Below are 23,068 nucleotides of genomic sequence, written 5' to 3' on the forward strand. Positions count from 1 at the left end.
TAAAGTTGCTTCGCAACTTAACCAACACAAAGTGTTGCATCATAATATTAATTACATGTAAATAATCATAATTGTTGTTCATTAATTTATAAAATGAGCACAAAAACACTTATTTTTACAATGTTAGAGTATAGCTAAACTGATAGTCACTTGTAATTAAGAACATTTGCTAAACTCACGGAAAATACTTTATTTACATGTAACTAACAACACAAATGAACTTTAGTTCCAATCCTGAGTTTGCTATTTGAGCACAAGTTTAGAAACCTATTAAGTAGCACAATTTAAAGAATTTTTTATTCAACTCAATTATCTCTTCTGTTGATGCATGATTTTTGACACCAACTAATCGACACATGCATAACGTTGATTGGTCAAGAGACACACGTGATTATGGATAAAATGTAGAGTAAATGCAATGAGAGCTTTTTAAAGTGGTTCGGATGCTAAGGTAGCAAGTCCTACGTCCACTGATATTTGTATTAGTATTGTGGGTCAGGTCGCAACAGCGGACTGACTTACAAATGATTAGGGAAATATAAATACAAAGGTACAAGAGAGAGAGAGAGAGAGAGAGAGAGAGCTAGTTCAGAATGTAAAATAGTCGAATCCCCTTAATGAAGGGGTCTTCCTCTTCTTATAGTGAGATGAGTGCAAATAATTATCATTAAATCCATGGGTTGGTGTGAATGTCAGGACAAAATCCGGCTTCACGTCACATTGCCCACCTTCCAAGTTGATTTCACGCGATTTGGAGCAGAGAAATGGACATGTGGGAGCTCCATAGCGTTTGGCAGGCCTGACGTGTGCTTACCGTTTTGACGGGAGCAGGTCACACCCCATCACGTGATTTCCCATGTCAACCCTTGATTTCCCAGGCGTAACATCTTCTTCACAACGTCACCATTGCAAATCATAAACCACTTTCGTTACTCTCTTAAATTTAATCTCTCTTTCAAAATATTTGTTGATAAACAAATTTGTCTTTATTTTACAAAGAGTAGGGCCACTGATAAATTAGTTGGGCTTCAAAGACATCCCCTTTTCAATGATTGTTTTGGGCCGGGCAGCCCCAGATTTAAACTGTGTCTCAAGTCAAATGAATGCCAGAGTGCATGACGAAACAAAACTAACAGGATTGCTTTATTTTAACGATTAAGTGAAAATGAGATTACTCCGTAGCGCTGTCTACGCAAATGGCTTTTGTAGAAGAGCCAGATTTATGAGCAGCAATTGTACAAGGACAGTGATGAGCTTTGGAGATGGAAGTCATGGAGCACTGGGTCTGCCTACGTCATTAACCGGCATTGGCGGCGATGCTTACGAGCCCACCGTTGTTCCTGGCCTACCCTCCGATATTTCTACTGTTAGTGCAGGTCACTACCACTCTCTTGCCGTCACTTGCAGTGGAGCCCTCTGGGCTTGGGGCCGCAACAACGAAGCCCAGCTTGGCCGCGGTCTTCTTGCTCCCAGGTCAATCATAATTTAATGTTAAGTTTGATTTAATAATATGTTTCTTCAATATACCTGCCAACTGTTTGTGTTTGGTTGTAAATGAGTTAATTTCTCCTCGCAATATCGTATATTCGAGCTTTTTTATGTGCGGCATTGCAAAAGATTAAAAATTTGTGATGAATTGGATGTGAAGAAAAGAGAGAAAAGTGTTGGGTTTATAAATTGGGAGAAAGTCATATTAATTCCATTTGTCTGAAAAGCTTGTGAATTTGAAGTGTGAACTCAAAAATCAAATTGATCACACGGGAAACTGAAAAGTAAAATAAATTATTAGAATCTTCAATTAATTCTGTAAAGGAACGTGGGATCTTGACCTGGCTTTCTTGGAAAGGCATGTTGTTGTGCACATTCTTTTCTAAAATAAATGTGCAAGAAAAGTATGCAAGATCATTGCACTGCCTATTGTCATTTAATATCTCTATTTTGACAAGTCACCTATATTTGATAGAGAGAAAGCTTAGAATACAGGCACAAACCAATCAAAGGTTTACAAATTAACAATGACACCACAACCACCAAGAGGACAATCGGTCGCTAGCCACCATCGCCAACCAGTAGCCAGAAGTAGTCGGAATGGCGTAAGATTGATTGGATTTGGTCGGTTGTACACCAATCTGGCTGTTAACAATAGCCAAATCTACAGCCAAATCAACAACTAGATCTCTAGCCAAATCAGCGATTAGATCTTTGGCCATCATTAACGATTAGATCGATGCACAGTCGGCCGATCGTGTGCCGTTTCGACATCGTTCATTGGCGGTCGATGGTGGTGGCCGGCAGACGACTGTTGGCCAAGTCTGACATTCTTGTAAATTGTTTTAAATACAACAACTATATCTCTGGCCATCATTAATCGTGGGTGACTATGATTTAATGAATGCCTATCTCATACAGTCACAAATATCCTTTTTCCTTTATATGAAGATACCTATTTAATATAAAACTTCTCTAAGTTGAAGAAAGTATATCATATTAAAGAATAATATTAGAATATTCCTTGTCATGGCTTTTACCAAAGGATACTACAAAAATAATAGTTAAATGATAAAATTATAGGTGTGTTTGTTTTAGTATTTTGGATAGTATTTTTAAAAAAGAAAGAGTTTGATGGTAATAACGATGTAGGATTTGAAAATTGACAAAAACACCCATTAGGTTTGTTAATTTACTAAACACTTATGTAATAAAAACATTAAAAATTACAAAAACATCACCACCCAACTATTAAATATCGACAGCCGGCCAACACTACCGGAGGGTGGCCAGATTCGCCTTATCGACGCACAACCGATTGGATTTGGCCGATCGTTGCCCTAGATGATCTTTTCCAGCCAGATCCCCAATGGATCTGGCCAGAAAAGGCCAAATCTATAGCTAGATCTGGCTATTGACTGCCAAATCTAGCCGCGTTTGGTCGTCAATGACGGCCAAACACATGGTTGTCGTTGATAGTCAATGATGGCCAAGATATGGACATCGTTGACCATTAGCTACGACCAAAGATTTGGTCGTTGATGGCCAGATCTTTGGCCGTAGATTTGGCATTTTTTGGCCATATCCACGGTGGATCTGGTTGGAAAAGACTATATCGGCGCACTATCGGCCAGATCCAGCTGGTAGTGCACCATTATATCATGTTATGGCCACTTTCCAGCGGTGGTGGCCAAAATCTGACAAATGTGTGTGGATGGAGGTGTTTTTGTCAATTTCTAAACTTTTTTTGGGGGGTGTCTAGTTAAATTAACAAACCTAAAGGGGTTTAAAAATAATTGAATAAAATATAATAGTATTTAAAAAAAACAATTGTGTATTTTGGAAATGATAGGAATAGGATAAGGCAAAAATAGGGATACAAACACACCCATATATAGTTACATAATTAAACAATTAAGTATTGAAAATTACTTTAAAGTTGCTTCACAACTTAACCAACACAAAGTGTTGCATCATAATATTAATTACATGTAAATAATCATAATTGTTGTTCATTAATTTATAAAATGAGCACAAAAGCACTTATTTTTACAATGTTAGGGTATAGCTAAACTGATAGTCACTTGTAATTAAGAACATTTGCTAAACTTACGGAAAATACTTTATTTACTTGTAACTAACAACACAAATATGACTTTAGTTCCAATCCTGAGTTTGCTATATGAGCACAAGTTTAGAAACCTATTAAGTAGCACAATTTAAAGAATTTTCTATTCAACTCAATTATCTCTTCTTCTCAACGTCACCATTGCAAATCATAAACCACTTTCATTAGTCTCTCTTTCAAAATATTTGTTGATAAACAAATTTGTCATTATTTTACAAAGAGCAGGGCCACTGATAAATTAATTGGGCTTCAAAGACATTTCCCTTTTAAATGATTGTTTTGGGCCGGGCAGCCCCAGATTTGAACTGTGTCTCAAGTCAAATGAATGCCAGAGTGCATGACGAAACAAAACTAACACGATTGCTTTATTTTAACGATTAAGTGAAAATGAGATTACTCCGTAGCGCTGTCTACGCAAATGGCTTTTGTAGAAGAGCCAGATTTATGAGCAGCAATTGTACAAGGACAGTGATGAGCTTTGGAGATGGAAGTCATGGAGCACTGGGTCTGCCTACGTCATTAACCGGCATTGGCGGCGATGCTTACGAGCCCACCGTTGTTCCTGGCCTACCCTCCGATATTTCTACTGTTAGTGCAGGTCACTACCACTCTCTTGCCGTCACTTGCAGTGGAGCCCTCTGGGCTTGGGGCCGCAACAACGAAGCCCAGCTTGGCCGCGGTCTTCTTGCTCCCAGGTCAATCATAATTTAATGTTAAGTTTGATTTAATAATATGTTTCTTCAATATACCTGCCAACTGTTTGTGTTTGGTTGTAAATGAGTTAATTTCTCCTCGCAATATCGTATATTCGAGCTTTTTTATGTGCGGCATTGTGGGTGGCCTTGTTTTTTCTGGGGTTAATTTATTATACTTTTATAGTCTTTTTGTTTTTTTTTTTTTTTAAAAAAGGAAAGGTGTGTTAGTATTGAATGTGCAAGTTCTTAGTGGATGGGTTCTCATCCGTGGTATGAATTTTATAGAAGATAAATTACTGAGTGAAGGTTTTTATTATAAGCAGAGACACGTGGAATGAACCGAAGAGAGTAGAAGGGCTGGATAAAGTAAATGTTTGTGGTGCATTTGCATCTGGTGTCATCTCTTCGGCCATTGGAGATGATGGCTCTTTGTGGGTTTGGGGAAAGTCTAAACGTGGGCAGCTTGGTCTTGGAAAAGGTATTACAGAGGCCACGGTGCCTTCAAGAGTTGAACCGCTTGCAGGAGAAAAGATAGTCAAGGTGGGCTCCTATGCTCAAGTTAGAGAATGTTAGTGGCGCGAATTCTATATGAACATAACATGCCTTAATTATCCTGCAAAGATGTGGAATTTATCAAGTGCATCTTTCTTTGACAGGCATCATTTGGTTGGGGGCATGCTCTAGCACAAACTAAGGATGGAAAATTGTTCGCTTGGGGTTATTCAGCTGATGGTAGAATAGGAAAGGTGGGTGAAGCAGCTTTGGAGAGGTCTCCGCTAGAATCAAATATATATGTATATGAAAGTAACCAAGAAATCTCTAGTTTAACAATTGATGCTGCAGAGAAACTTGTCTTAGAAAGAATGGAGAAGGAGAAAGATATGCCAATAATATGGGAACCTTGTTTGGTAGAAGATTTACATGGTGTTGAAGCTGTAGACATCGCTTGTGGGCTTGATCATTCGTTGGTTCTTTGCCGTAAGTAATAGTTATGTTCATTCAAGTGCTTGTAGTCATGTAGGTACGCAAGCTGTGTTTATTCGGTTTGTTTGGTTTCAGGTAATGGCAACCTCTTAAGCTGTGGAAGCAATGCATATGGTCAATTGGGCAGAGTGAACCAAGATATGGGAATGTATCCAGTTGATGTAAACTTCCACCCGGCGTCTGTAGCATCAGGCCTTGGCCATTCTTTGGCAATTTGCCAAGTATCATCATCAAATGTTACAGGAGATTCCACAAGCCTTGTTTCATGGGGATGGAACCAGAGTTGTCAGCTGGGAAGAGCAGGACCGGAGAACATTCCATCGATGGTTAACGGTTTGGAAGGGGAAAGTCTTGTTTCAGTTTCAGGAGGTCGTGCACATTCCATGGCTCTCACATCAAAGGGAGAACTATGGATATGGGGTTGTGGTAAAAATGGTCGGCTTGGATTAGGTAGCTCCATTGATGAACCTGAGCCAATGTTGCTTGATTGTTTAGAAGGGTGTGAAATTTTGCAAGCAGTTTCAGGTTTTGATCATAATCTAGTCCTGGTAGCCGAATAATCTACCCTGAAACTGAGTAGCTATTTGTTTTTTGTTTATATATATATATTTGAGAAATTTAGGTGGGATGAGCTACAAAATGCAATTGATCTAATAATACAATACAATTTTATGTACACGTTTTTCTCAATTAGTCAATACCATGATTGGTAATTGTGACCTCGTAAATTTGTAATAAAAATTTGAATGATAATAGAGTATCTGAATTTAACATTGTCAAGTTAAATAACTACATTAACTATCCGTTGGCAATGGAATTTTATGAATTAATATGATATTATTTTCGTGAAATTTTAAGATTTTGTATTAATAACTTATATAAGTTAAATATTGGGAACCAATCACGAACTCAATTTTGTTTGTAATTAAATGTACTAATTTACTTGTCATAGAAAGATATCATATTATTATTAATTATTTTAAATTTTAATAAACAATAAATGATTTATTTATTTATTTTCTTTTCTGTTTAAAAAAATGAGAAATAAAAATTATCCGAAAGAAAAGAGAACAGGAAATATAAATTAATAAAATTGTTTTTGTTTTAGTATGTAATTCCAAAACAAATCCAAATATCCAATCACTCCAGATGTCTAATGCTTACCGAGTGCGTGAGAGACTTTCGATCTAAATTCTAATACGAAATTCTCCGCCGCCGTTTCCGTCTCCGGTGGACTATCATCGCCACTCTGTAAGAAGAGAAATAGAAACAAAGATGCTTGAAAACCCTTCACAAGCTGCAACTGCACCAGCCGACTCCGCTCCAGTTATTAAACGCTACGCTCCTCCCAATCAAAGGTCTTCTTTTTCTCTTCTCTTCTCTTCTCTTTGATTCACCTTTAATCGGATTCCTCACTAACTGTTTTGCGAAAATAATAGCAGGAGCCGTCCTCTGAATCGGCGAAAATCTGGAGGTCAGTGTTTTCATCTGCTACTTGTTTTGTTTTTTGAGTATTCTGTTGATGCACAAATTACCTGAAATTGTTAAATTAGATTTATTTTTTGAATCATAATTACCCAAAAAACAAAAGAGAGAGAGAGAGAGAGAGAGAGAGAAATTTCATTGTGATTAGTAGGCTAGGTTTTGTTATTTTTTCAAGATTAATTTGATTAGAAAGTCGACCATGCGTTCAATTCGCATAAGCATTGATTTTATGGTAATTTGGCTTTTTATTATGGTGTGCATTGTTGTTAATATATTTTAAGGCTGATGCTGATTTAATGACTGCCAAATTAAGTGTTATTTGAATGCAACTGATTAGTTGATGCTTTGGTGGATCGAGTTGCCCAAGTTAAATAAATTGGAGGTTTTGGTCGAAATTTTGTTGACGTGATGCATTAATGACAATATCTTATTTGGTGGATACTAAACTTAATCTTGCTGAACTAAGATGTTCATTTCAGCAGTACTTTTCTCAAGTATGACTTGCGTATTTAGGAGAGTTTCTATCGTGGGCTGAGTTAATTAAATTTTGCAGGGTTTTATGGTAACGACGGAGAGAAAAATCAACTTGCCACTTCCAGAAACAATCCTGTCATTGATCATGGGGATGCAGGAAGTAGTGCTCTTCTGAATGATTACTCCCGGCCAAAATTAATTCCTCTAGAAGGGTTTTGTAGAAGTGAAGCTGCTCAGCTTTTAAGAGATCGTATGTGTCTATTGCAGTTTCTTTTAAAATATTATTAAGGTTTTCAATGGAATGTCACCCTCTTGTTCTCCCTTGACTTTGTTTTTGTTTTGTGTATTCCAAAAAAGGTGGGAAAGGTATTACAGTGTTTATTGTGTCTTTTTATTGATACAAGGTTTTCAACATGGTGACTAGAAATAGATTGAACCAATTAGGTTTCACTGTGTAAATCAAGTTCCATCTTTCTTTGTCCCTTGTTTAGCAGTGCTGTGCTATAATTATTGATCTTTCTACATTGTTAAAACTAAAAGTGAAAACCTGACTCATAATCAACACCCCTTCCCTTTTCTGAAGCTAGGGATTTTTTTTTTTTTTTCTCCAAACAAATGACAGTGATTTGGTGATTTTCTTCCTTATATCTCTTAGAAAGTGAAGTCAGATATCTTAATGTTTCTTAACAGTTTTAGCCAGTGTTTCTAGAGGTTTGTGAATTATTTTCTTTTTGATGTTTAATAGGTCATATAAAAAATTGTTATTTTCTGCACCTATTCAATATTTTGCTTATTATATTTGAAATGAGGGACCAAGGTATGGACTTTTGTCCTGTAGTTATATTATTAGCAACCTGTTCAACTGCAAAAATATGGTAGCTATAAACCAAGATGCATATATATGACCTCAATTTGAAGTGGGATGGGATCCTCATTTTTATTAAATTTTCATTAATCTTGGACCGGTTAAATATAGTTGTATCTAAATGAACTTATTTCTGATGCCCACGAATCCTGAAATCTGTATTTTAGTACAAAATGGAAGTGTGATTGAATTTTGAGTTGGATTGATGATTTTGAAGCTGTATGTATGCTATTTTTTTTTTTTTTTTGGTAAACTTTGTAACTGAATCATTCTTGTATCTTCTAATGCAGGTGGAAGGGCTGTAATGAATCGCTACCATGACACATCAATAGATTTATCTGGTGAGTAGAAGAACTTCAATTATTTTAGGTTGTTTGACTGGTTTGTGAGTTACTGCATGGGTATCTTTCATCTGTTTTTATTTGACTGGTTTTTCAGTTAGTAAATGCATATTCATGAACACTTATCTTACTACTCATTCTAGTCCATCTTGAAGCTTTTGTGCTTGTACACGAGGTATAACTGCACAATGGTGCACAAATGTTAAAAAAAAAAAAAAAAAAAAAAAATAATAATAATAATAATAATTAAATTCTATTAATATAGTTGATTATTTTATGCTTCTGGTATTCACATAACTAGTGTGGCTTTGATGTCTCTGGAGATTATTTTAGTTTTTGCCAATCATTTTGCATTCTTCCAATTTCAGAAATTATAGCTGCATAATTTTATAATTTGATGAACTAAGATGGAAAATGGTTCAGAATTTAAGTTGTTTGCGGTACTGCACATCCATGCAGACAAACATATATTGTTATTAGGCTGACTGATTGATCATTATTCACATTGAACCATATTTCAGAAAGACCAGTTCTGTACTCAAGTGGCCCATCAGCATGGGGACAATTTAGACTTCCCCATCAGGTAAACACAAGAATTTTTTCATTCTCTCTCTCTTACTCAGTCCGCTGTGTCTCTCTCTAATATGATTTTCCTTTGTATTGTATCTCAGATGATGTCTGCAGCAAACAGTATAGGAACTTCTGGCACACATATGGACTTCTTGGCTGAACTTCGCCGTAAAATGCAGTCTCCAAGTGCAAGTTTTGACAACTAACAATGACAGGGATGAAATTTATGTTTGGATTTGGAATTTAAAAAAAAAAAAAAAAAAAAAAAATTCTCTGATTATTATTTGCCCTAGAGCACCAGTTGTACGTGTTCATTAATTTTGCAAAAGGTGCTTACTTGTTTCCGTGATTTATGTGGCAACAGTGGAGTCCTTAAATGTCGACTTGGATGATCAGACTACTAGGCATGTACTGCTTTTATGTGATTGATATGACAAAAGCATGGTTTACACAGTGACTTACAAAAAATTGATCATGCCACAAAGGATGAATGCTTTTTTATGTCCCAATGTTTGTTGTCTGTAGATACATGTCTTGCTGTTGTGCAGTGTTCTTGTGTTCGAATTGGCATAGAATCGTTATGTTCTCTTTCTATGTATGTAACATTATTATTATTATTATTATTTTGGAGGTGAATTTATCAATAATGTCTGAACATATCCATTATTTATGCCCATTTGTTCAAAACCAGACCCTTCGTATTAGTATATGATGCATTCAAATTTGTGAGTCCACGAATAAAATTATCAATCCTTTATATTAAGGTATGAGCTGTAGGGTCCAAATGTAATTACACCGATCCTGAGAAATGTAGATGTGTTCAACACCAATGGAATGCTCAGCTCATTAGTCAATCATATGGTGAGGCTTAATAATTGAATATTAGCAATTTTTACATTAATCGGCAGGTCGTAATTGAATCTTCAAACAAAAATGTTATACATGACTTTGAATGAATCTACAAATTTATGAAGTGAAGAGATTATTCTTGCCACACGGGAATGATTCCTTGAGCTGCCAAGCGCTTTTCAATCCAGAACACAACATGCTTTGATGTGATTTTCTTCTCATCAATCAGAAATGGCTCCACAGTGCTTGCTTCTGAACCATAGGACGACAATGAAAACCCTTTTGGACCTGCCCAAACACAGAATTACAGTGAATGTTCATCAGAAACAGATAAATATTGAACAAGTCTAATTCAACCTGCTGCACAAACCTGTGAGGACTCCATTGGGGAAGAATGCCCAAAAGGAATAGATATTGCCCTTCTTTATAAATGAACCTTCCAACTGTTATTTTCAATAAGCAAACTCAAAATGTTGATTTAAAACATTTCTTAAATGTGAAAATGGAGTAATACTACATGTACAAACTAATATGAAAATCCTGCATGTTTGACATATCATCAATTCTAGCTGTTTAAATTATCTTTATTTTAAAATCATACAATCAGTTTGTATGTAAGTTTATATAAGGAGTTTATACATATGGTATTAAGGATTAGAATGATGCCTTATTGTCTTGGAAAGATAGTTCAATGTTGGATAGATCTTCTTGAGCTTCGAGTATTGCTTTGAGTGAAGGGATCACGTCTTCCTCCATCATCTGAGGCAGCGGTTTTGCAGGAGCCTTTGCAGCTCTTGCTGCAGGTTTTGGCTTTTCCGGAGCTTCTTTCTCCTCCGTTTTCACCTCCTTTGTTTCAGCAGCAACTAATAGCATAAACAACAAAAAAATTTCTAACTTAAGCCACAGCTTGAAGCTACTTTGCATATAAAAGCAGCAAATTTAACTGACCTGCGGAAGTAGAAGTTTCTTGCACAGCTGAGCAAGCAATATATCCACGCAAAGTTATTGATTTACAAACCATTTGCTGCAGATAAACCAAATACGCCAACTAGATGAAGAGCATGAATAAAACCAATGCTTCATGATGATTTAGTATTCTCAAAGAACAAAAATTAACTTCCCTCTTCAAGGCTTGAAACAAAAATTCATTTCAGTAATTCCCAATTAAGCATAACCAATTTCAAATCCCAACTACATGGGATTTTTTAACACTTCATCATCTAGTATTTTCAAATGTGTTACAGCAAAAATTAGTCGCTTCCAGTTATCCAAATATTGACAGAAAGCAAAAGTCAAGAACTAAAAAACAGACATTTTTGACAATGAAGTTAAAAGAGTTTACTTTTTTAATACCAAAAAGTTTAAAAATTGCTACAAATATGTGACACAAATAGAATCGTACCAATGAGATTGTGGAGGATAAGGGTTTGACATTCCTGCAAAAGTATGAAGATGATGGAAAGCTAGAAACTGCTACAGCTCTTCCTCCGACTACTGCCATATCCACCATTAAAATCTAAAAGAGGAAAAACAAATTGAAAATCTTTTGTTAGTAGACTGTGTGTGTATTTCTTTTATTTTATCTAATCATCACAGAAATTTCTTTTTATTATTTTATCTTCAGTTCTGTACTAGTTTTAATTTGAGACAAAAGGAGAGAGGGAAATGCAGTTGAAGTTATGGTAGAAGAAGAGAAGCCACTGAAGGAGAGTGCGACACAAGAGAATGGATCCCTCTCATCCACATGAAGTCCTGGAAAATATATGCCACTGATTTCTTATATTTTCTTTTTCTTCTTTTTTGGATTATTTTTGTAATATATATTTTAGTTGATAAGAAAATTAATTTAGAGTAATGGTGTCGACTGTAGAGGTGGATATTGTCTGAATTTGTGGTCCAGCAACTGCCAGTCAATCTCATAGTCATAATCCCATGCATGGGCTTAAATTTCAATATTTATTTATAATTTTTTGAAATAAAAATATATATAGTTTTAATGTGTCTGAAGAATATATTGGGGCTTAAGTTCAAGTAGATAATGTATGGTATAAGCAATAAAATAGTTTTTATTTTAATACCCATATTTCCTTCTCTTATTTTATTGCCTACCAATTCTTTTATATATATGTTGAAGTGTAGCCCTTTTTGGGATTGTATTAAGAAGTTAAAATCAAACTTTAATAATTCTTTGGGAATTGGAGTCTGCATGATATACTTTATGGAGATCAACTTCAAACAGCATCCAGATTCTAACCAAGGATGGTCTGGCTTTATACACTTCGGCCGCCTGCAATTAAGAGACTTACTAAAGAAGAAATATTGACCATAAGCCCAATATTTTTGGCTGCATTTAAACTTTAAAGTGTAACAAAATTTCCTGCATCAATTTACAAGGGGTTAAAACTTAAAAGACCATGAAGTTTTTGGCTACCCATAAAGTTTCTTTTCATCACTAATTTTGGAGCTATAGCATAAATGATATACAAATAAAACCGGAACCAAGTCCCATGAATACTTCTGTTTTGAATATTGAAAATTATTACAAGCCCGTCTGATTATAGAAGAACTCATCATCAAAGTTTTGCAGCTTCCCAGAAGTTGTTGCCAGTGTCCCTCTGCAAAGATTCAACAAGTTTGATGTCTGAAGTTGCTAGTCCAACATTTCCGAATTCGGACTATTTTCACCCTTAACATCTCTTGCCTTGTCAGCTCAAGGACCCTCGATGTATCTTTTAGTGCAATTATTTCAGCTTTTAGGCTTGTCGTTGGCTCTGTTGTTTCATTTCTTGATTATCTTACAACTAAGAAGTAAAGAAAAATACAGTAATTGGAATCCAAACCAACAAAAGTTGATTCAATAGACACCTTAAGATAAATGTTATATATGCTCATCGAAGATGCCACACAAAGTAGGCTTCTGTCGGAAGAACATACCATGTTATGCTTATGAAGTAGATATGACGATCCCACCTCTGTTGAGCACAAAAATTGAAACATCTATAAGCATGAATGATGAATGCCATATTCATGGATACTAATTTTTTTATAAATAAAAACAGATTCCAACCTATCCTGAAGAGCCATAGTCAGCTGTCTTTATATAATCTGCAAATTGTAGAGCAGGCAAAATGATATTCTGATAGAGAAGGAAAAGGAAATTCAGAAAAGCTTTCTTGTTGATTTAGTGATAAGAATGAGCTGTCGCAACTAGATTAGGTCTAGGAACATCTTTGTTTCTTTGAACTGGTTCTTTTTCTTGTTGAGATGGAACTAGTGGTCAACTCTTTTTGCTTAAATTTCTGAACCATAGTGTAGACCTGGATCAGAAAGACAGTTTTAAGGCAAATCAGCAACAAGCAAATTCATGGACAATGAAAAAAAATTAAATGTAAAATCGAACATGTAAGAAAAAACAGATTTAAATAAACACTTATGGATTACTCTCTGAATTGTCCATGAAAGACCCTTTAAAAGAAGCAAGTGGATTGTGTGCATCACTACCTTGTGCTACCAATGTAACCTCTCATTAATTTGATTAGAGAAGTTACCACATTACCTTCCTTACTCCCGATGTCAATCCCATGCTTGAAAGTGCATTGCTTTCCACACATTTCCAAGTTATAGTTCCTTTGTCCTGTTTCTCAAACCAGTCATTTGTCCCGCCTTCATTCCAACAAATACCCGAAAAGGATATAGACAAAATGAAAGGAGCAAATTCACACATGTATTCAACTTAAATGTGAGAATTTTTATGTTCAAATTTCTGGAGATAGATGAAGGGAGGAGATGGAGTAATGAGGCTCATACCTTTAAGCCGTAGTATCAACAACTCCACATGAATCTTAAGACGAATGTGAGAGAATACATGAACAAATTCTCCAACATCTTCTCTCAAAACTATGCTACAGTTTTTTTTGGGATCAAGATTGAATGATTTCTTTAAAAAGCTGTCAGTGGCTTTTCTCCTCGTGGTTAAGTTAGCTTCTTCTTTCAAGATGATAGATGGGAACTCCCAAAGACCAGCAAGCAAACCTTCATCTGGTCTCTTTACCAGAAGAAATACACTGTTAGGTTGCTTTTCCTCAGATTCATCTTTGGTTTCCAATATCTCCACAACACAAGCAGAAGAAATATCATGCCTTTGTTTGGTTTTTACCACCTTAGTAGGAAAATCCGTGACCAGAACTGAGTTATCATGTTTGGACATAGATAATGCACGACACTGGGCTGAAACTGGACAGGACGTGCAATCTGGGTTCAAAGGAGTGCATATCACTGCTCCAAGTTCCATAAGAGATTGGTTGAAATCCCCAGGCCGGCAAGGATCAACAAGTTGGGCTGCTAGTGCCCTGTTCAAGAGTGATTTAAATGCAGTAAATGTAAGAGAGCATTGATCAAAATCATGATGCTATTTTCAAATTTGTCACATAATGCCAAATGCAACTCATATAAAGATACCATTTGAGCATAAGCTTTGTAGAGATTAGCCATTACAAAACTTTATGTGACAAGACATAACTATAAAACAAATCCCCAATATTAGTAAGCTTAGAAATGCTCCATGTCACACAGACATGAATGAAAAGAAACTAGTTCACAGTAAAACCAGTACAAGGAGGGGGAGGGGGTTGGTAATATGGATATCAATGTTTCTTCAAATCATCATGTTGGAGTACCATGAAAATAATTAAAAAAGAGAAGACAATATATGTGACAAAAAATAATTGAAACTGTTCCCACCTAAAAAGACAAAAAGTGATCAAATAGAAAGTGAAACAATCATGAATGCTCACCAAAATTTCTTGACAGTCAGTGAGTCTTTCGGATTGGCAGAAATGGCCTTCTGTCTTGAAAGCACCCTTATAACATTTCCATCGACCACAGGCACCACCTGAAACAGAAGTCTCAGAATATTTCCCCTTAAATAATTCAGAAAAGAATGCAGAACCCACTAACCTCTTTGAATGCGATGGAGGCAATTGCTCCAGCCGTATAGTTACCTATTCCTGGAACCTTCCGTAAGGCAGAAACTGTACCAGGAAACCCACCTCCCTCGGCAACAATCATCTTTGCTCCCTAGAATTATGAAAAAAGGTAGCTATAAAATTAAACCATGCTTCACTGTAACACCAAGGAAAGAAGTTCTAGGCAATGAACACTCCATGTTATAAAGAACATGGTTCCCCCCTTCACCCCGAATCTCTCTCTTCCTTTCTAATTTCCCAGAACATCTAAATAACCTATTTCAGCTCTCAGTCTCTAGCAAAGAAAGGTCTTTTTTAAACTCATAAACAGAAACTGAACCCCTCCCACCTGCTATGAGTGAGATTCAATCCCAAGATCTCTCATGCAACGCCAAGAGATCCAACCAGCCAAACTAGCTAGTACCTACATCTCACAAAGGATGAGGACAAATGCAGCCAATGGAACTATGATCATCAACTATGCATAACAATGAATAAATTTTTAAGAAAAGACAAGATAGATGAGAGATTCTATTCAAATATACATTCCAAATTATCTCAAGTGACAATTTTTTTCCAACAATCAGCCACAAGTGTTCAATCATAACCCCTTTTTTAACTAAACTACTCTCACAACTAGGACAATTCAAACAATCAATATAAAATAAATAACAATCAAGTTTTTTCAACCATCCAAATAAAAACTTGAAAGGCATTTAAGCAAGCCAAGAACTATCCTCACCTCTGATAAAAAACGCGCCCTTCTATAATAACCTAAACCTGCCCACATCTCATTTACTTCCTGCACATAACATGAACAAAAACAATTTTAATGTACAAAAAAAAAAAAAATAAATAAATAAATAAAGATGAAAACCGAAACAATCTTTCACGGTAACAGAAATACCCAACAAGAGAATTTAACATTTTTTATTTTCTTTTTACCTGCCCACAACATAAACAACACTGTACAGAATAAGTTAAAAAAAATTCAATCTTTCACAATAACAAAAATACCAAACAAGAAAAATCAATCTTCTATAAATGCACCTCTAGAGAGGCCTCAGAGAGGTGATGAATGGTGGGCCATTTTTTCATCCAACGGTTGTAATACTCTATAACAGTCTGAACCCTGGTTTGCTGCAACATGACTTCTGATACCCACACACCATATGCTCTCCTTTCCTTGTCAAAATCACTTTCACTTTCACATTCACTTTCGTTTTCATATCTCCAAGGAAGCTCCCTCTGGTTCCTGTCGTACCATTGCAACAAAGATGTTCTTATCGTTTTCACTTCTTTATCGTTAAACAAATCTTCAATGTCTTCTGGGTTGTTCATTGTTAGAGTGAAAAGTGAGCTCTTTTGTTCAAATAAGGTGCTGTTCGTCAAGGCTATTGGTGAATAGTGTTTGAGTTCAGGACTCGACCACGCAAAAAACAGGGGCTTCTGCGACCAGACAAGTGAAGAGTTTGAATTCATATAAAGTGTTTTTATTGCGTTTTGTTGAGGACCTTCGTCGTCCAACTTAAATATCAATGAATGACTTGTCGGCTTTTGTACATGGAGCTCCGTAAACATTTCAGTTAAATATTTGAGAAAATTTACATACTAAAGAAGAAATATTGACCATAAGCCCAATATTTTTGGCTGCATTTAAACTTTAAAGTGTAACAAAATTTCCTGCATCAATTTACAAGGGGTTAAAACTTAAAAGACCATGAAGTTTTTGGCTACCCATAAAGTTTCTTTTCATCACTAATTTTGGAGCTATAGCATAAATGATATACAAATAAAACCGGAACCAAGTCCCATGAATACTTCTGTTTTGAATATTGAAAATTATTACAAGCCCGTCTGATTATAGAAGAACTCATCATCAAAGTTTTGCAGCTTCCCAGAAGTTGTTGCCAGTGTCCCTCTGCAAAGATTCAACAAGTTTGATGTCTGAAGTTGCTAGTCCAACATTTCCGAATTCGGACTATTTTCACCCTTAACATCTCTTGCCTTGTCAGCTCAAGGACCCTCGATGTATCTTTTAGTGCAATTATTTCAGCTTTTAGGCTTGTCGTTGGCTCTGTTGTTTCATTTCTTGATTATCTTACAACTAAGAAGTAAAGAAAAATACAGTAATTGGAATCCAAACCAACAAAAGTTGATTCAATAGACACCTTAAGATAAATGTTATATATGCTCATCGAAGATGCCACACAAAGTAGGCTTCTGTCGGAAGAACATACCATGTTATGCTTATGAAGTAGATATGACGATCCCACCTCTGTTGAGCACAAAAATTGAAACATCTATAAGCATGAATGATGAATGCCATATTCATGGATACTAATTTTTTTATAAATAAAAACAGATTCCAACCTATCCTGAAGAGCCATAGTCAGCTGTCTTTATATAATCTGCAAATTGTAGAGCAGGCAAAATGATATTCTGATAGAGAAGGAAAAGGAAATTCAGAAAAGCTTTCTTGTTGATTTAGTGATAAGAATGAGCTGTCGCAACTAGATTAGGTCTAGGAACATCTTTGTTTCTTTGAACTGGTTCTTTTTCTTGTTGAGATGGAACTAGTGGTCAACTCTTTTTGCTTAAATTTCTGAACCATAGTGTAGACCTGGATCAGAAAGACAGTTTTAAGGCAAATCAGCAACAAGCAAATTCATGGACAATGAAAAAAAATTAAATGTAAAATCGAACATGTAAGAAAAAACAGATTTAAATAAACACTTATGGATTACTCTCTGAATTGTCCATGAAAGACCCTTTAAAAGAAGCAAGTGGATTGTGTGCATCACTACCTTGTGCTACCAATGTAACCTCTCATTAATTTGATTAGAGAAGTTACCACATTACCTTCCTTACTCCCGATGTCAATCCCATGCTTGAAAGTGCATTGCTTTCCACACATTTCCAAGTTATAGTTCCTTTGTCCTGTTTCTCAAACCAGTCATTTGTCCCGCCTTCATTCCAACAAATACCCGAAAAGGATATAGACAAAATGAAAGGAGCAAATTCACACATGTATTCAACTTAAATGTGAGAATTTTTATGTTCAAATTTCTGGAGATAGATGAAGGGAGGAGATGGAGTAATGAGGCTCATACCTTTAAGCCGTAGTATCAACAACTCCACATGAATCTTAAGACGAATGTGAGAGAATACATGAACAAATTCTCCAACATCTTCTCTCAAAACTATGCTACAGTTTTTTTTGGGATCAAGATTGAATGATTTCTTTAAAAAGCTGTCAGTGGCTTTTCTCCTCGTGGTTAAGTTAGCTTCTTCTTTCAAGATGATAGATGGGAACTCCCAAAGACCAGCAAGCAAACCTTCATCTGGTCTCTTTACCAGAAGAAATACACTGTTAGGTTGCTTTTCCTCAGATTCATCTTTGGTTTCCAATATCTCCACAACACAAGCAGAAGAAATATCATGCCTTTGTTTGGTTTTTACCACCTTAGTAGGAAAATCCGTGACCAGAACTGAGTTATCATGTTTGGACATAGATAATGCACGACACTGGGCTGAAACTGGACAGGACGTGCAATCTGGGTTCAAAGGAGTGCATATCACTGCTCCAAGTTCCATAAGAGATTGGTTGAAATCCCCAGGCCGGCAAGGATCAACAAGTTGGGCTGCTAGTGCCCTGTTCAAGAGTGATTTAAATGCAGTAAATGTAAGAGAGCATTGATCAAAATCATGATGCTATTTTCAAATTTGTCACATAATGCCAAATGCAACTCATATAAAGATACCATTTGAGCATAAGCTTTGTAGAGATTAGCCATTACAAAACTTTATGTGACAAGACATAACTATAAAACAAATCCCCAATATTAGTAAGCTTAGAAATGCTCCATGTCACACAGACATGAATGAAAAGAAACTAGTTCACAGTAAAACCAGTACAAGGAGGGGGAGGGGGTTGGTAATATGGATATCAATGTTTCTTCAAATCATCATGTTGGAGTACCATGAAAATAATTAAAAAAGAGAAGACAATATATGTGACAAAAAATAATTGAAACTGTTCCCACCTAAAAAGACAAAAAGTGATCAAATAGAAAGTGAAACAATCATGAATGCTCACCAAAATTTCTTGACAGTCAGTGAGTCTTTCGGATTGGCAGAAATGGCCTTCTGTCTTGAAAGCACCCTTATAACATTTCCATCGACCACAGGCACCACCTGAAACAGAAGTCTCAGAATATTTCCCCTTAAATAATTCAGAAAAGAATGCAGAACCCACTAACCTCTTTGAATGCGATGGAGGCAATTGCTCCAGCCGTATAGTTACCTATTCCTGGAACCTTCCGTAAGGCAGAAACTGTACCAGGAAACCCACCTCCCTCGGCAACAATCATCTTTGCTCCCTAGAATTATGAAAAAAGGTAGCTATAAAATTAAACCATGCTTCACTGTAACACCAAGGAAAGAAGTTCTAGGCAATGAACACTCCATGTTATAAAGAACATGGTTCCCCCCTTCACCCCGAATCTCTCTCTTCCTTTCTAATTTCCCAGAACATCTAAATAACCTATTTCAGCTCTCAGTCTCTAGCAAAGAAAGGTCTTTTTTAAACTCATAAACAGAAACTGAACCCCTCCCACCTGCTATGAGTGAGATTCAATCCCAAGATCTCTCATGCAACGCCAAGAGATCCAACCAGCCAAACTAGCTAGTACCTACATCTCACAAAGGATGAGGACAAATGCAGCCAATGGAACTATGATCATCAACTATGCATAACAATGAATAAATTTTTAAGAAAAGACAAGATAGATGAGAGATTCTATTCAAATATACATTCCAAATTATCTCAAGTGACAATTTTTTTCCAACAATCAGCCACAAGTGTTCAATCATAACCCCTTTTTTAACTAAACTACTCTCACAACTAGGACAATTCAAACAATCAATATAAAATAAATAACAATCAAGTTTTTTCAACCATCCAAATAAAAACTTGAAAGGCATTTAAGCAAGCCAAGAACTATCCTCACCTCTGATAAAAAACGCGCCCTTCTATAATAACCTAAACCTGCCCACATCTCATTTACTTCCTGCACATAACATGAACAAAAACAATTTTAATGTACAAAAAAAAAAAAAATAAATAAATAAATAAAGATGAAAACCGAAACAATCTTTCACGGTAACAGAAATACCCAACAAGAGAATTTAACATTTTTTATTTTCTTTTTACCTGCCCACAACATAAACAACACTGTACAGAATAAGTTAAAAAAAATTCAATCTTTCACAATAACAAAAATACCAAACAAGAAAAATCAATCTTCTATAAATGCACCTCTAGAGAGGCCTCAGAGAGGTGATGAATGGTGGGCCATTTTTTCATCCAACGGTTGTAATACTCTATAACAGTCTGAACCCTGGTTTGCTGCAACATGACTTCTGATACCCACACACCATATGCTCTCCTTTCCTTGTCAAAATCACTTTCACTTTCACATTCACTTTCGTTTTCATATCTCCAAGGAAGCTCCCTCTGGTTCCTGTCGTACCATTGCAACAAAGATGTTCTTATCGTTTTCACTTCTTTATCGTTAAACAAATCTTCAATGTCTTCTGGGTTTTTCATTGTTAAAGTGAAAAGTGAGCTCTTCTGTTCAAATAAGGTGCTGTTCGTCAAGGCTATTGGTGAATAGTGTTTGAGTTCAGGACTCGACCACGCAAAAAACAGGGGCTTCTGCGACCAGACAAGTGAAGAGTTTGAATTCATATAAAGTGTTTTTATTGCGTTTTGTTGAGGACCTTCGTCGTCCAACTTAAATATCAATGAATGACTTGTCGGCTTTTGTACATGGAGCTCCGTAAACATTTCAGTTAAATATTTGAGAAAATTTAACTCTTTTGGACATCCCAAGTTTTCATTTAACAAAATGACCTTAAAAATCTTTTTAATTTTTTTAAATTTTTTTTGATTTTTTCTGTAATTCAGAAAAGCTGACTTGGTACAGTCAGGATTCATTCAGAATCGCTTAATCATATGTAAAATGGGTTAAACTAAAAAGATTTAAACATATGTGGGCAAAATCATAATTAATGAAAGTTATTTAAAATTTGAAATTTAAAAATGAGCCCCAACCATTCAGAATCGCTTAATCGAACGTATTAGGCAAAAAACGACTGACGAACCCTAAACCCTTTCTCTGTGATTTCCGCCGACTACAGTCCCACATTCCTGGAAATTTTTGATCCATTTTCAATCCTCAAGCTTCCTTACACAAAATAATGGCTGGCATTCATAAAGAGGAGGAAAACCCAATGCCACTTCGAATCCTAGACTCTGGCGGCGCTAGCAGTTCAATGGCTACTCCGGTGGATCATCCGATCATTAAAGGTGGTCCACAGGCAGAGGAGACGACGACGATAGAACAACAAAGAGAAGAATTGCAAAACGGTTCTGAAGAGGAGGATGCCGACAAGAATTCAGGTGAGGAGGAGGACGCCGGCGAAGAAATGGTACGTATTTTTACTTTTTTTTTAATTGGATGAGAAAATGGATTAATTTGTGCGAATTTGGGGGAGATGTGGTTGTGGCGTTTTGTTGAGCAGTTGGCGGGCATTGGTGGAGTGGCTTTGTTTGGGTTCTAGAGGATGGGGGAAGGCAACGGAGGCCGTAGAGAGGTTGTTTCAGGGAGTTTGGTGGGCTAAGGATGGCAGGAGTTGGCCGAATTTGGCGGGTTGGAGGGCTGCCCTGCATATTGGCAAGGCTAGCCACGCACAACACGCGCTGTGCGAGGGGTTTTAGAACATGGGATTTTGTTGGCACACCCTCTTCGAACCGAGGGGTTTCAGATTTGTTGGGAGAAAATTTAACTCCCCGGACATCCCAAGTTTCCATTTAACAAAATGGCCCTGAAAATCTTTTTGATTTTTTTTAATTTTTTTGATTTTTTTTTTTTAATTCAGAAAAGCTAACGTGGCACAGTTAGGATTAATTAAACATGTAAAATGGGTTAAAATAAAAAGATTTAAACATATGTGGGCAAAATAATAATTAATGAAAGTTATTTAAAATTTGAAATTTAAAAATGAGCCCCGCCCATTCAAAATCGCTGAATCGAACGTATTAGGCAAAAAACGACTGACGAACCCTAAACCCTTTCTCTGCGATTTTCGGTGACTACAGTCTCATATTCCTGCAATTTTTCAATCCATTTTTAATCCTAAAGCTTCCTTACACAAAACCATGGCTGACATTCACAAAGAGGAGGAAAATCAAATGCCACTTCGAATCCTATACTCCGGCGAAGCTAGCAGTTTAATGGCTGCTCCGGTGGATCATCCGATCAGTGAAGGTGGTCCACAGGCAGAGGAGACGACGGCGGCAGAACAACAGAGAGAGAAATCGCAAAACTGTTCTGAAGAGGAGGACACCGACGAAAATTCAGGCGAGGAGGAGGACGCCGGCGAAGAAATGGTACGTATTTTTACTTGTTTTTTTAATTGGATGAGAAAATGGATTGATTTGTGCGAATTTGGCGGAGATGTGGCTATGGCGTTTTGTCGAGCAATTGGTGGGCATTGGTGAAGTGACTTTGTTTGGGTTCCAAGGAATGAAAAAGTTTCAATAAAAGAGAAAACTACTAGAGTTGAGGTCAATTGATCACAGTTTGTGGGAAAGTTGTATCTTCGGCAAATAGAGAAGGTTGAGTTTTTCCAAAGTAGAAAGGGAACCAAAGACAAAAAAGTTGGAATTGGTTCATACAGATGTGTGGGGACTCAACCCTATGTCATCTATCAGTAACTCAAAGTATTATGTGATTTTCATTGATGACGCAAGCAGAAAGGTATGGTTTTTTTTTTTTTTTTTTTTTTTTTTTTTTTTGTTGGAAATTAGAAGCCAGGAAATACAATTTTCAGGCTTCCAATTTCAGAAAGATGAAGAAGATGAACTTGTGTAAAAGAAGAACAATTTTTTTAATATGATGTTTTTGATACTTTTAAACAACGGAGAGCCATGGTTGAGAATGATTCAAACCTAATTGTGAAGTGCTTGTAATCAAATAATGGGAAAAAGTACATTGATGAAGGGTTCAAAGAATATTTTGCCAATAATGGGATCAAGATAGAGAAGTCCATCTTGCAACTCCTCAACATGAATTATGTCGTCGAAATGATGAACAAAACCCTAAATGAGTGTGTAAGAAGCATAAGATTGCATGCTAGACTACCACAAACATTTTAGA

At 36.2% G+C, this 23,068-nt stretch overlaps 5 protein-coding genes across 10 annotated transcripts; 2 read left to right on the forward strand and 3 right to left on the reverse strand.

Annotated features, from left to right (window-relative positions):
- The first annotated feature begins 1,142 nt into the window (after positions 1-1,142).
- Positions 1,143-6,047, forward strand: LOC116140266 (secretion-regulating guanine nucleotide exchange factor-like). Of its 2 annotated transcripts, none has more exons than XM_031425918.1 (4): positions 1,143-1,473; positions 4,635-4,851; positions 4,968-5,289; positions 5,371-6,047. In XM_031425918.1, exons 1-4 carry the CDS (start codon positions 1,166-1,168, stop codon positions 5,853-5,855), a joined length of 1,332 nt encoding a protein of 443 aa, XP_031281778.1. In that variant the 5' UTR covers positions 1,143-1,165; the 3' UTR covers positions 5,856-6,047. The 2 variants fall into 2 exon arrangements, with proteins under 2 accessions (XP_031281778.1, XP_031281775.1); XM_031425915.1 differs by lacking the exon at positions 1,143-1,473 and adding an exon at positions 3,936-4,311.
- Positions 6,048-6,429: 382 nt separating this feature from the next.
- LOC116140273 lies at positions 6,430-9,299 on the forward strand. Of its 2 annotated transcripts, none has more exons than XM_031425927.1 (6): positions 6,430-6,653; positions 6,735-6,769; positions 7,334-7,504; positions 8,410-8,460; positions 8,982-9,043; positions 9,132-9,299. In XM_031425927.1, exons 1-6 carry the CDS (start codon positions 6,571-6,573, stop codon positions 9,234-9,236), a joined length of 507 nt encoding a protein of 168 aa, XP_031281787.1. In that variant the 5' UTR covers positions 6,430-6,570; the 3' UTR covers positions 9,237-9,299. The 2 variants fall into 2 exon arrangements, with proteins under 2 accessions (XP_031281787.1, XP_031281792.1); XM_031425932.1 differs by having other exon boundaries at positions 6,445-6,653; positions 6,738-6,769.
- Positions 9,300-9,856: 557 nt separating this feature from the next.
- Positions 9,857-11,659, reverse strand: LOC116140311. The gene is made up of 5 exons (XM_031425961.1): positions 11,282-11,659; positions 10,828-10,903; positions 10,546-10,742; positions 10,250-10,322; positions 9,857-10,167 (listed from the first exon to the last, which is right to left on the reverse strand). The coding sequence occupies exons 1-5, from the start codon at positions 11,387-11,389 to the stop codon at positions 10,013-10,015; spliced, it is 609 nt and encodes a 202-aa protein (XP_031281821.1). The 5' UTR covers positions 11,390-11,659; the 3' UTR covers positions 9,857-10,012.
- Positions 11,660-12,275: 616 nt separating this feature from the next.
- LOC116140242 (adenine DNA glycosylase-like) lies at positions 12,276-16,232 on the reverse strand. Of its 4 annotated transcripts, XM_031425892.1 has the most exons (9): positions 15,894-16,232; positions 15,586-15,645; positions 14,836-14,955; positions 14,673-14,770; positions 13,687-14,228; positions 13,436-13,542; positions 12,947-13,196; positions 12,814-12,851; positions 12,276-12,680 (listed from the first exon to the last, which is right to left on the reverse strand). In XM_031425892.1, the coding sequence occupies exons 1-7, from the start codon at positions 16,182-16,184 to the stop codon at positions 13,098-13,100; spliced, it is 1,317 nt and encodes a 438-aa protein (XP_031281752.1). In that variant the 5' UTR covers positions 16,185-16,232; the 3' UTR covers positions 12,276-12,680; positions 12,814-12,851; positions 12,947-13,097. The 4 variants fall into 4 exon arrangements, with proteins under 4 accessions (XP_031281752.1, XP_031281761.1, XP_031281755.1 ...); XM_031425901.1 differs by having other exon boundaries at positions 12,276-12,851; positions 13,436-13,513; XM_031425895.1 differs by lacking the exon at positions 12,814-12,851.
- A 313-nt stretch (positions 16,233-16,545) lies between these two features.
- Positions 16,546-20,454, reverse strand: LOC116140137 (adenine DNA glycosylase-like). The gene is made up of 8 exons (XM_031425763.1): positions 20,164-20,454; positions 19,856-19,915; positions 19,106-19,225; positions 18,943-19,040; positions 17,957-18,498; positions 17,706-17,812; positions 17,217-17,466; positions 16,546-17,121 (listed from the first exon to the last, which is right to left on the reverse strand). Exons 1-7 carry the CDS (start codon positions 20,452-20,454, stop codon positions 17,368-17,370), a joined length of 1,317 nt encoding a protein of 438 aa, XP_031281623.1. The 3' UTR covers positions 16,546-17,121; positions 17,217-17,367.
- Between the last annotated feature and the right edge of the window lie 2,614 nt (positions 20,455-23,068).

This window comes from Pistacia vera, unplaced genomic scaffold (assembly GCF_008641045.1).
Source record: "Pistacia vera cultivar Batoury unplaced genomic scaffold, PisVer_v2 Contig1106, whole genome shotgun sequence".
In the NCBI taxonomy this organism is placed as follows: Eukaryota; Viridiplantae; Streptophyta; class Magnoliopsida; order Sapindales; family Anacardiaceae; genus Pistacia; species Pistacia vera.